This window comes from Haemaphysalis longicornis, unplaced genomic scaffold (assembly GCF_048455015.1).
Source record: "Haemaphysalis longicornis isolate Haplotype H1 unplaced genomic scaffold, Haemaphysalis longicornis Haplotype H1 scaffold_28, whole genome shotgun sequence".
In the NCBI taxonomy this organism is placed as follows: domain Eukaryota; kingdom Metazoa; phylum Arthropoda; class Arachnida; order Ixodida; family Ixodidae; genus Haemaphysalis; species Haemaphysalis longicornis.
Window position 1 is genome coordinate 657122 of NW_027526329.1, and position 13288 is coordinate 670409.

The 13288-nt window shown below is 46.0% G+C and overlaps 1 protein-coding gene across 2 annotated transcripts in view; it reads left to right on the forward strand.

The window, feature by feature from the left end:
* LOC144172987 (alkaline phosphatase-like) overlaps positions 1-13288 on the forward strand; it is a 103398-nt gene that overhangs the window by 82361 nt on the left and 7749 nt on the right. For both annotated transcript variants that reach the window (XM_077701581.1, XM_077701580.1), the window contains exons 6-7: positions 3352-3549; positions 12399-12506. In XM_077701581.1, the coding sequence (XP_077557707.1) occupies positions 3352-3549; positions 12399-12506 (306 nt within the window). The remainder of the gene's footprint in view (positions 1-3351; positions 3550-12398; positions 12507-13288) is intronic.

Consider the following 13288-nt stretch of genomic DNA (forward strand, 5'->3'; position numbering starts at 1 on the left):
CCACTCATCATCATTCACCCCGTGGATATGCTGTGAATTTTTTTTTGCCCGTGTTCTCTCATGAGAGAAGGGACAACTGATCTTTTTTTTTTTCTAAAAGGGGCACACAGGTTGGTAGGCAGTCTCCCCAGGCAAGTGGCTGTGTCCGTCTCACTAGCCAACGTTGTGCATTTCTTACTATTGCTTGTTTACCACCCAATTCCGCTAAGTCATGGTTTGTGCCCTAATAATGTTGTGAATCTGTGAAGCTACTGATCGGATCAGTAAACTGAAGCGATACTTGACGTCGCTATTTGCGGTGCACAGAAACAAAGCGCTTGCCTAGGAGGAGACTGCCTTTTCTTTTCTTTTTCACGCCAAACATATCAAGAAAATTATGCGCATGTAGTCGTGAAAAGCAACAACACAAAAACAGTATATCCGTCGATGGAACTTCGGTTATCTTTGAACTTCTGTTAAACGCTCTACATTTTCTCGAGTGGAAGTCTAGCATGCGTAAAGTCCATCCCAGAACTTAGAGCACGGGTGGCATGCTTCCTTCTTTGGGGGAAAAGTAATACCATTTCGCGCTCCACAAATGGTTGGATATTACCAATGCATTCTGCGTTTGAGGAATACTCGGACCAGAAACAAGGTCTCTTGACAAAGCTTCGGTTATCGCGTTATTGTACTCTCCTTGTAATAAAATACGAAGCGTTAGCGCAGGAGTTGCATTGCACACACCGAGGTGTCATGATGGACAGCGTAACCAGTTGTGGTACTCTAGGCTTCGTTGAGAAAGAAGTCCTCATAAAAACAGGCTAGCTGTAGGTTCAGCGCACAGCGTTACCATCACTGTTTGGGATAGTGTTGCCACTAATTAGCCTAATGTCGTTTTTTGTTTCCAAGAAAAAAAGACTGCGGGTGGTTCGGAAGGGCTTACAGGGACAGTAAAGGGTGAAAACGAGTTGGCCTGTATCGATGGATTACGGTGCCGGGAATCTAAATACACCATACTCGCAACTAGCAGTTGTTTAATAAGGCACAAGATACCAGAAATGCTAAAACAGGGGACGATGAGGAGTACGCTTTTGGGTGTCACGGTTCTGACACCCCAAAAGTCCTAAAACAGCGAGAACTCATTTGAGAACCATCTGTCGATGTTTGTCTGAAACACGCAGTTCGTAAGTGGTTGAAAACGTGAAATAAACCTAAAAAACAGCTTTCAGTAGGCTCACCGTCTCTAAAAAACGCAGACAGCTTTTATATACTACGAGGCAGGATACTTCCCTCACAATTCCGTCTGCTATCATGGTTTCAGTTTCATTTTGGAGAAGCATTAGTGCGCAACTAGCGGTAACCTACGACGGTGAGTGCCCTAGCTACTGCAAGCAATATACCTGGCAGGAAGCAGCTAAAGTCCCTTGATTGGAATCTGTAAAACGAACAAGGTGCACTGCAGGTGTCTAAGCTAACGGCCCGAGCTTCCAATCTGTCGTTCTTTGCAAGCAGTGTAGGATGAGTAGCAGGAGAAGTAGCACTTTACTTAAAATGTTGCTAGCGGTAAAGCGCGCCCGCTTCTAACATAATCGCCCGTGAAATGAAGCTACGGCGAATGGTTAGCTGACCGAGCCACCGTTGATAATCCGCAAAGCGTCATTCACTCTGGTGCTTTGCGCGGTAAACGACTAGTGACACGGCTGCCATGGAGACACACGAGGCTTCATTTCACGCTAGCTTTGCGCTGTGCGAGAGAAGATAATGTGAGACAGCTGTCATCCCCAGAAGAGGTGATGTAAAAGCGCCAGCCTGAATGGCGCCAGCTTGGAGCCCAGGACGCCGCGGGTGATATTCTAAACGGCGAGTGTTGCTTCAAAAGCGGCTTCACCGCAGCCCTCCATTCTCACCGGCTGGATAGGGTCTGAGACGCAGGAGGGGGCAGGCGCACCAGCCACTTGAACATCTAAATGCGTTTCTAATTCCGACCCTCAAAAGTCGAACAAATGTGCCAGTCAGCATCCATGGTCAGAGAAACGTTGTCGCAACAAATGGAGGAAAAAATGCCGGAGTAGACCTGTTCCCCAGTAGACCTGCTCGCGCCGCCATGCGCCGCCGCCCACGTTCCCAGAATGAGCACGCGGCGGGGATTCGCTCCTATTTTGTGGCGCAACGGTTACGTCGCGAAAAAATGAAAGAGAAGCAGGTTAGAGAAACGCCAGCGTTATTTACTTATTTCTTTGCAAATAACGCATCATTGGTCACCGAACGAAAGCTGAGAGAGTTCACTAAGAAACGTACGATCTTTCAGTTAAACCATAATTCCGTTCAGCAGTTAGTGTCCCTTTAAGTGAAAGCAAACTCTATCGCGACCGTATCTTCGGAGCCGACAGACCCCTGGACGTCGCCGCCACCCCCTACCCTGAACCCAATGTTAAATGAAGTGGCACTTGTATTCGGACCAAGAGCGATCGTTGGTACCAATGTAAAGAATACCTCTGAATGTACAGAATACATAATACGTCTGCGTGAGGTCGTAGTAGTTGGGAAAATGCGATTGGTGCCGCCACGGGATGATATTTGCATGTTTCTGTCATCACAGCGGGTGCGTTTAGATACAACGTACTGCAGAGGCTCCTCCGAGCGAGGCTTAATTGGAATAAATGGTGCCTGAACGTAGCAGACAGTTTCCTAAATGACGTCGTTAAGGTGAGAGCCCCCTTGGCCGCCCAATTCACAAGTGGGCCTCTGCACTTTCGCTGGGCCCCTTGGTTGTGGAGCAGCGTGACACAAGTGAAGCTCTCGCCCAGCATCGGCGCCTATAGGGATTTTGCGCTGCATGGTCAACTACCAGTGAGAGCTCTTCAATACGGCACGGCAGTCTGTACAGGGCAGAACGCAGTGCGCAGTGTCAGAGGGCGTTTGTGGGGCATATTTTTGTAAAGGCACAACAGCCCGCCTCCCGCTGCTTACCTTAGCGGTGACTGCAAAACCAGCGCAATCAAATAACAGAAGTGACCACCACATAGTAGTGACGTAACCTATGAACCGTTAGTGAAACAATGTTTTGTGTACAAAGAATGTTGTACTGGTTGCGAGTAAGCGAAGGGTCCGTGCGCCAAAATCTGACAGCAGGGACTTTTGGTGCACGTATATCGTAAACACAGGGCGAACAGGCAATACAAAGCATGAAAAAACAAAAGAAGAGTGCCCTTATTGACAACGACCACTTTATATTAGAGCTTTGGTCGGTTAAATTGTGTGCTGTTTATTTGTACTGTGTTGACAGTGAAATGTTGCGTACCTCCTCTACGTGATCTGTTCCATTGTCCCAGGGGCCGTGGACTCACAAAGATTTTGTGCCTTTTTCTACAGGCGGGCGTATTGACCACGCTCACCACACCACCCGGGCCGGTCTCGCGATGGAAGAAGCTCTAGAATTGGATCGGGCCGTAGACGACACTGTGGAGAAGTTCGCCGCTTCCGGAGACACACTCGTCGTTGTGACCGCCGATCATTCGCACGTGTTCTCCATCGGTGGACTGAACACGCCACGAGGGAAAAATATACTTGGTACGTGTCCAGTGCAGCCATTGGTATATCGAGCTGGAAACATTAGTAACATGGTCCATCTTCTAAAACAGCAGAAAGTGGCTAGCGCTGCCGTAGAGAGTGAAAAAGGGATAACAGGTAGTCCCTGTACTCAATACAATTTTCTTTCCTCTAATGGCTGACATGCCATTTAAGCATTGCATTTTGTGCAGTCGATATGGTGGGAGCATATCTTGTTAAGCTTTAAAGGGGCGCTGAAGAAGGTTTTGCTGAAACGTGGTGTTCACATTTTCACGTAAATCACTGCCTTCTTATTTACCTCCTTCAAGAATTTTGTTAGAGCGATGAGTATCAGTGGAGTGATTGCAAATCAAAACTGCATTTTCGGGCCGCGCAGCGATTTTTCCCCGTTTCATCCCCGTCCTCGCACCGCATGAATGTGGCTGTCCATGATGCCTCGCTTCACGGCAACATCTGCAAGATAACCAGTTGCGGGCGCCGCCTGCTACTGCGATATTCCGCGCCGCAGCATCGCACTAGGGCGGGACACCTGCCTTTCTGCGTTCCGTTTGGCCCGTTTTTTTATGATCTTGTTTATGAATCCTGCACTGCCCTCACGGCTGGAAAAGCTGATAGAAGGAATGGGGCTGGACTTTTACGCTTCCGCACCACGGCGTAAGATCACGCGAAAAGTAAACGACCCTGTCACCGCGATTTCGCGGTGACGTCATTTCTTGGTACCTTTGGGAGTTTAAAATATGCCAGGGAACGACTAAAGAATCCGCTTAAAATTTGTTAGAGTGAGCACGCACAGGCGTTCCAAACCGACGCCGGTTCATATATTACTTGGCTGCTCGTTCACCCTACTGGCGACCTTTGTCATGTGGTGGTGAAGCCATGCACGCCCGTACACGGGCAGTTGTAGTATTCCTTTACGTTATTCTGGTAGGTTTTAAATATTTATAACCATAACAAAAAATGAAAGAACCTAACGCGTAAAAATTGAAGGAAGCAAAGAAGGGCGCAACGTTCACGACCATCACGACGAAGGTTAATTTCCACTATTGCAGCAGATTTGCTTGGTATTCGCTGCCGTAGCGATCTTTAGTCCATCATTGTAGCAAAAAGTGAGAGCTGCTTTCATGTTTTTGGAAGTGATAATCATTGTAAATCAAACTGGTGGGGCGTACGTTATGACGTGTCTTTCTCGTTCCGAGCAAGTGCTGCCACGGTTGTCTTTTTATACATAAAAAGCAGGAGCTTAAAAGTAAACAAACAGTGCCTATTAGTTAAACGATGCACTGGCGTTTGATACATGGTAATTGCACAATTCAACCAAGAAGCTTTGTTTTGGATTCGCGAATACGATTCGCAAAAAATACCACTCAGAAGAGCGCGGAGAAAAAAAAAAGCAACACCCCGCCGGGGTTTCGAACCCTGAATTTTGAATGAGTGGGCGCGGGGCTTTAGTCCGCTACGACACGAAAAGGCTAGAGGTTGTGCCGAAATAACCTTTATGATACATTGAGACACAACTTTTGTGCCACATGAAGGTTTTGTACATGAATGCAAGGAATCCTGGCTGGTTAACTGAACATTTCTTGATTAGAAGTGGCGCAGAAGGCTCCTTGAAGCTCAACATAGCTCATCTCCAGCAACGGCACTGTGTAGGATGGGACTGCGATTTCGCCTTGAAGGAATAGCGGTCGCCATGCTTTGTTCTACGCTTTACGCTAGAAACTTAGATCCATATCGGTTTCTTTTTCCGAAATATACCTTCTTCAACCTCTCTTCTGCTATTTACTCAGCTTATCTTTTCTACAAGCATTGCTGGTACCACACGAATATGGAGTTTACAACTCCGGGAAACGAACTGTAACCAAAGCGAACGGCTGAAGCGTCGTAAGCCTAAATACGGACTGCATTAGCGCTAGTGTGTAATTTTATGAAATTCATGAAATCTAATATATGTTTATTACACAGCAGGAACTTACAGAACAGAGCCGAATTTATTACGGCACGAGTGCTCGGTGGGCGCACTTCTGGCTTCTCGATCGATTCCCGACGACCGTTCGGCCGATCGGTATTTTCGGCGTCTTCGGTCACCAAGCGAGCCACACCGCGTGGACTTTCGATCGGCCGACGTGTTCGTGTCGTCGTCGTCAGCATCGTGTGACAAGGCGGTCTGCAAACTCCCAAGTAGGCGTCGCCTTCGTGTTGCTGGCCTATGGCGATCGCGTCTGAAAGCGAATCGGGGCGTTAACGAGAAGCGGCAGTAAAAACGATAAATATGGATGAACATGATAGCGTTAAGCGCTCTGCAGGAAACGGTAATTAACCAAAGGCGCCGCCGTGACCCGTAGACGCTGAGAAGACGGCGCTTCTCTTCGCGGGAACTGCAAGAAAATCTGCTTCGTTACGCGCATGGGAGAATCGATGACGTACATCCGAGAAGATGGTGGAGCTGAAAAACACGCACGAAATGGTGGGAACGTGGCAACAAAGTATGCAATGGCAGTGTGAGCTTCCCGCTTCACGTAAAAATGTTATAATTGATGACGCTGACCCCCTAACCTAACGATTGCGCTAGTTCATTTAGTGTGCTCGAAACGCCTTTCAATACCCCTTTAACTGTTTCATGCACAAAACCTCATTTTGGGCTGGCTGACGTGTCAATTAATACACGTCAGCTGGCTGTTGTGGCCAATGAATTCAGAAATCAAACGAGAATCTTGAGGAATGGTAAAACAAATTTCCTAGAATACAAGTGTAGGTCTTTGCGACAATTGGTGGGTCGCAGGTACCTTTACACATTCAGAATTTATTCAGCTTAGAGGAAATGATTGAAGGGTCATGAAGTGAAGCAGGTACGTGTTTGTTAACGTATTCATTTTAGCGTTGAACTGAAAACTGGGTGAGTAGATGCTGTTAATTAATATACACATCTGTAGAAAGCATAGTGGCGCCTTATTCACATCCTCTATTCCACCATACGCAGGCCATGAGCACACACACACTCGAACTCACAGATGCACGCGCACGCGAACATACGGAAACAAAAGCAAAAATACACACACACACACACACACACAAACACACACACAGACACTAACAAACACATGCGCAAAAAAACACACAAAATACGCACGCGCACGCGCGCACACGCAGAAACACGCAAAATGCGCATACACACCACACGCGAACGCACGCACACACACATACACGCACGCGCACGCTTACGCAATAATACACACGAACACACGCACGCACGCACGCACATACAAAGCGGCATGGCAGTCCATGCGCCACAAATCCACCGTGCTACCCTGCTGGGCACGCACTGTGTGTGCTGTCATCACCGTCCTTTTTATACTCTTCTGTACTGTCGATTGCTTTCGCCTCTGGGCTCTAGTGATCTAGTCTTGTTCTTTTTCCCGTGTTTCTTCTATTTTTCTCGAGAACACGCGCGCCAGCTTCAGACTTCAGACAACTTTGAGCGTTCAGAAGCGCGCACAGCTTTTCTATGTTCGGCGATTGTAATGTTTTTATTTATAATACCTCAAGGGCCCCAGTCAAGGGGTGTTACATGAGGGGGTAGGCAGTTCACAAACAGATGATTTGTTTGATGGCTTCTTTGAAATGGGCGATGCTGGAGTGGTGCACGATGTCAGCAGGAAGATCGTTCCATTCTGTTGATGTTTGCACAAAAAATGAAGAGTGATGAGTAGTGGTATGCGCACGGGGTGGATAAACGGCTTTCGAATGGCTAATGCGGCATGAAAGACGATGAGCTGGAATGATAACATGGTTTAGGTGCAATGCATGATAAAATTTATGGAACAAACACAGTCTTGAAATTTTTCGGCGTGAAGCTAAGTTAACCATGTTAGCTTGAGATTTTAGTTCGGTGACGCTACTGTGATAGGAGTAGTCTGAATAAATGAATCTGGCTGCGCGATTTTGGATGGATTCAAGTGTTTGAATAAGAGAGATATGATGGGGATCCCAGATGGCACATGCGTATTCTAGCTTCGGGCGAACTAGTGTTAGATAGGTTAAAAGTTTAACAGAAGGTGGGGCAAGACGTAAGTTTCTACGGAGATAGCCAAGAACACGGTTAGCGTCATTAGTGATGTTCATTATGTGGGATGACCAGGTCAGATCTGAAGTTAGAGTGATACCGAGGTATTTACATGAATTTGCTGCTGTAATTTTAGAATCAAACAGAAAGTATTTATTGGAGGAATAAGATTGACGGCGATGGAAAGAAATGACACAAGTTTTCTTTATGTTAAGGGACATCAGCCATTCTTCGCACCATGATTGAATCAAAGAAAGGTCAGACTGTAGGATGACAGTGTCGCGTGCATTGTGAATAGGACGATAAATGACGCAGTCGTCTGCGAATAGACGAATGTTAGAAGCCAAGTTATTGGGGAGGTCGTTAATATAGATTAGGAATAGTAGAGGACCAAGGACCGTGCCTTGAGGTACGCCGGAGGTTACCGCGGATAAGGAGGAGCGATGGTTGTTAGCACAAACGAACTGCTTACGGTTAGTCAAGAAGTCACATATCCAATTAAAAACAAGACAATTAAGGTTAAGACGTGAAAGCTTCAAAAATAATCTATTATGGGGAACTTTATCAAAGGCTTTTTCGAAATCAATGAAAATGGCGTCTACAGGTATGTTAATATCCAGGCTAGAACTGAGGTCGTTAACGAACAGGGCGAGTTGAGTGTCACATGAAAGTCCTTTTTGAAAACCGTGTTGGTTAGGGTGAAAGAAATGTACTGAACGTAAAAAATGTACTATGTGGGAATAAATTATGTGTTCCATTAACTTAGAGCATACACTTGTGATCGAAATGGGACGATAATTACTCGGTGAAGATGAAAGACCTTTTTTCGGGACTGGAACGATCTTACCAAGCTTCCAGTCCTCCGGCACCACTCCGCATGAAATGGACTGCTGAAATATGTATGAAAGAATAATGCTTGTTACAGGCTTAGTGTTTTTCAGTATTTTGGAATTAATTCCGTCCATTCCCGCGGATGACGTTAGTTTCAATTCGTCAATTAGTTTTGCAATTCCGTATGAATCGAATGTAATGCCTGGCATGACCGGATAATCAAGGAATGGGGAGTCTGGAAGCGGGCTGCAAGATTCAGGGGTAAATACGGAAGAGAAGGCAGAATTTAATACTTGAGGGGTAATATGATCTGGAATAGGATCACCGAGTTCATCAAGTAATGATAATGTTTTTGTGGGGTTGGGGTTAATGGCTCTCCAAAATTGTTTAGGATTATTGCGTAGCATATTAGGTAATGTAGAAGAGAAAAAAGAACGCTTAGCCTTCGCAGCAAGCGATTCAAATTCCTTTGCTGCTCCGCGGTACCTGTTCCAAGCACTCGCGGTGTTAGACAGTTTAGCCGAGTGATATAATCGCTTTTTCTTATTGTTAAGACGCTTAAAGGAGCACTGACACCAATTTTCGGCGTTAATATTATTGCACAGTTCGCTTCCTTCACTCAACATAATACCCTGGCTGAAATATGAGCGGCCTGCGACGTGAAGAACGTAGTTCAATTGGATCTCATTTATCGCGCCGACGGAGCAGCGCGCGGAGCGGCACTCAGCAAATGGACATCAGCGTGACGTCAATCCAAGAGCGGAAAAGAAGTGACGCGACCGCGCTCGTCAAAAACTCGTGACGTCCCTTCACGCGCGCGACCCCACGAGCGGCGAGCGGGCGCAACACCCTCTCAAGCGGGCGCCGGTGACGTCCGCACAAAGCGGTGACGTCTGTCCGGGAGTCTGTCATATGCGCCGTTCGGGATGAAAGCGCGGGAATTTGAAACAAACGATTTTCAGGCCGTTCAATGTAATTAACTATCGCACGCTGAAGTATTTGAAGGGCTGTTTCGGGTTCGCCAGACCATTAAGCATCGATAAAAACAATAAAAGTGGAACATGAAATTTTCGTGCCAGTGCTCCTTTAAGAGATGTGTTAAACCAAGGTGAAGACGCCCGTTCCGTAATTGTAATTGTGGGTATAAACCTATTGATCAAATCATGGATTTTGCACTTGAACAAAGACCAGTTAGTTTCAAGGGGGCGTTGGAAGAAGTCGTTTAAATACCAGTCGCAAAATATGGATAGTTCATTGTTAAAGGAGGCATAGTTACCCTTATCGTAGAGCGTGAGGGTTTTCTTGGAATGTTTTGGGCCTGGTAGTTGATTAGAAAACGAAGCGTGAAGTACAGCGTGATCACTTATCTCGGGGAGAGGAACTAACGATACAAGATTGCCGGGGTGTGACGTGAGAATGAGGTCAAGAATATTTGAAGAGTGCCCAGTAACTCGCGTTGGGAAGGAAACAAGTTGAGATAAACCAAATGTTAAGCACGTGTTAACAAAGTCGCTTTCCATAGTGTGTTTAGATACCGTGAGCGCAAGGTTAGACCAGTTTATTCCTGGAAAGTTAAAGTCACCCATTAAAATAACCGGTGTGTTAGGATGAGAGGCATTCAGGAAGTGAAGAGCACTGTGGAAATTAGCGATAAATGAAGCATCTGAGTCTGGGGGGCGGTAACAGACTCCAATGATAACCGGAGGATATGAATTTCTGCAGCAGACAAACAATAATTCTAGGCTGGAAGGGATGACCACTGGGGAGCAATTTAATCGACTGTGAGCAGCTATAAGAATGCCACCACCCCGCTTACCATCACGATCTCGCCGAAAAATTGTAAAGCCAGGAAAGCATGGTGTCAATTCGGAATCGCTTATTGAAGGGTTTAGCCACGTTTCAGTTAAAAGAACAAAGTTGCATTCTGTGGTGGTGATAAGATTAAAAAGCTAGTCGCGTTTCGGCAAGAGGCTTCTAATATTAGTGTGTACAATTGACAAAAGTTCAGGGTTTAATTTAGGATTCCCTGGGGTGGGAGGTGGTAGCTGTGGGCGGAGGGGGATTACTTTTTCAGAACAACGATCGAAAACGTAAGTAGTGTCATCAATGGTTAGCTTGTTTCCGCACTAAAGCTTGTTTCCGCACTAAAAAAAAACAAAAACTATATAATCGGTAAATTAGTTCAATGAGTAAATTTGAAAATTTTACAAAAAAAATCCATCAGCCTTTTCACTGTGGAAAGGTTTTTGAGGAGTGAAGGTATCTGGCGCTCAGGGTTAGTTAAGCGCAATTCTATTTCAATGACATTTTACATATATTTACATATATTTACCATCCTCCTGCAGAAGTAGTACCCAGTACTGATAACCATTTTTTCACGATGCCCTTACTAACATTGTATAATAAGGTGAATTTATCTTTAAATAACAAGCTGATTGCTGTATTTGTGTTTTTATTATATCTGACTGCGTTTGTTATTTACCTGAATTATGTATTTACTTGAATCTAACTGATTGAATTTATCTTTCTATACAAAACTGATTGCTCTTTTTGCGTTTGTGTTGTGCAATTGTAACCACTCCCCTCTATAATGCCGTCCGGCCCTGAGGGTAAATAAATAAATAAATAAATAAATAAATAAATAAATAAATAAATAAATAACGTCTTCTGCGCCTAGCGTAAGGGGTTTACATTTTCCCCTCAAACTACCGACGCTGACGCTTGCACTCGTCGTCCCTGCGTCGTTATGCTTCCCGGGCCGCCTCCCAAACAGGCCGACTGAGACGCTTATATTCTGCCCGCACAGGCGAGTTCTAGCTCCCTCGCCCTCGCGTCGGTGGCTGTCGCATCCCGCCGCTGCTCACGACGTCGTTTCTCGTACCTGTGCCTCTATGGGTGCTCGTTTCCCCTCTGCTTCGTGAACTACCTCACAACACGGGGCCGTGGCGTGTTTCAGCGCGAGAGACCCAACTTTTCCTTTTTCTTTGTGGCTTCGCGTCCCAGGAACTAGATTTGGCGCATGCGCACCTCATGTTTCAGCAGGGTTTCTGCTTCATAACAGATTCTTTGCAGTAGTAATTGACAGCTTCACTATAAAACGTGGTGCGGCTAGCGAAAGATATAAATGGCTTTGAGTCTGTGATGCGAACTGCATTCTCTTAGACAGAAGTTCTCCGGTGACTGTGTTCACGGTGTAGCAGACGATGGTGGTCTGGAGGTCATACTATCCCAAACAGCCCTTCCAAAATCTCCGCTACTCCTGCCTCATTCCAGCGATTTCTTTTAGCGTATCACTTGCATGCATTGCTTTCATTCATTTCATTCATGTAATTATCACATTTAATTTTAAATGCAGAGCATTTGTATAATTCACGATGTCACCCGTGCGTCGGCGTCCGCAGCAGCCAGCCTCCCCCTACACTATAAAAAGAAATAACAGTTACCGGCGCCTGGTTTCGATCCCACGACCCTGCAGGCGGAACGCAAGGTACATGGTGCTCCACCCACTGCGCCACAAAGCCGACACAGAATGACAGGCTACGAACGCGCCTTATATCCTTGACTCATTCAAACTACGTCAAGAAGCTGCTGATACAACGCATTCACTACCTGTGGGCGGAAAGCGAGGTACATGGTGCTCTTCCCACTGCGCCACAAAACCCACACAGAATCAAAGGCTACGAACGCACCTTATATCCTTGACTCATTCAAACTACGTCGTCAGCGGCTGCGTTGGCGACTCAGCGGCGTGCTAGCGGGGTGATAGCTGCGTGGTGTACACGTGATAGCACCAACCCCCCAAACACTAAACTTCAGCGCAATACAGCCACCCCCTTAGCGACGCATTTAATCGAGTCCCCCTCGCGGGGAGATGGGCCCATTTTTTAATCTTTGTGCTGTTTCCACTTGGCAAGCGTTTATTGTAGTTGAGTGTAATATGTACGTTCCTGTGCTGCAGGTGTGGGCGGCACCTCAGACGTGGACGAGAAGCCCTACACTGTTCTCGCCTACGGTAACGGCCCAAGCGTTGGCGTGGACCGAGAGAATATCACCGAGGAAGAAACAAGTGAGTCAATGGCGTAGTTGTGGTACCGGCGGGCACAGCTTCATAAAAAGGGGCCTGCCGAGAAAATGATGAATTTGTGAACGATTGCTTTATTGTAAAGAATTAGCCTTCGCTAACTAGTTCAATGCAATTGCGGCACCAAAGCTGTTACGTATCGGGAAAGAGGTCATTAATATTTAACTACTTTCAAATTTTCCGCCATACAAAGCAACTGTGGATACACATACATAGGGGAGATAAGTGAATAAAAACATATATAGCGGAGGTACACATAGAGAACTTCCACAGGAAGACAAAGTATTGCATGTTTGAATTTTAGCGGCGTGATTAAATATAAACAGAGTCCCGGTTTTTACTGTTTTTTCCTGTAGTTAATATTGGCAGCAGTGGAAAGTACAAACTAACCTTAATGTCGTCATAGGGAGACTGGGAAAATTGAATGTCCGATAATGCCTGCTTTGGCCCTTTTCTTCATTATACATGTTGTTTCATGTTTTGTACTGACTGGTTTGCAGGTTATTTTATCACAGCGATATTTCGAATATGCGAAACTTGTATAGTGTCTTCCCGGCACCCTAAATTGACGGCGCTTGGCCGTAGCTCGACCATTAATTGGAGCGTTGTGAACTCCGAGTTTATTTTGACGCCTCGGCCGCCCTAAAGTTCTCGCAATAACAAAACCTCACGGCGAAAACTTTGAGGTTTTTTGTACATAAGGCCTGAGTAACGACATCAAGTGAATATTTCGCTGTCAATAGAACTGGGGAAGCCACAAGAAGAGC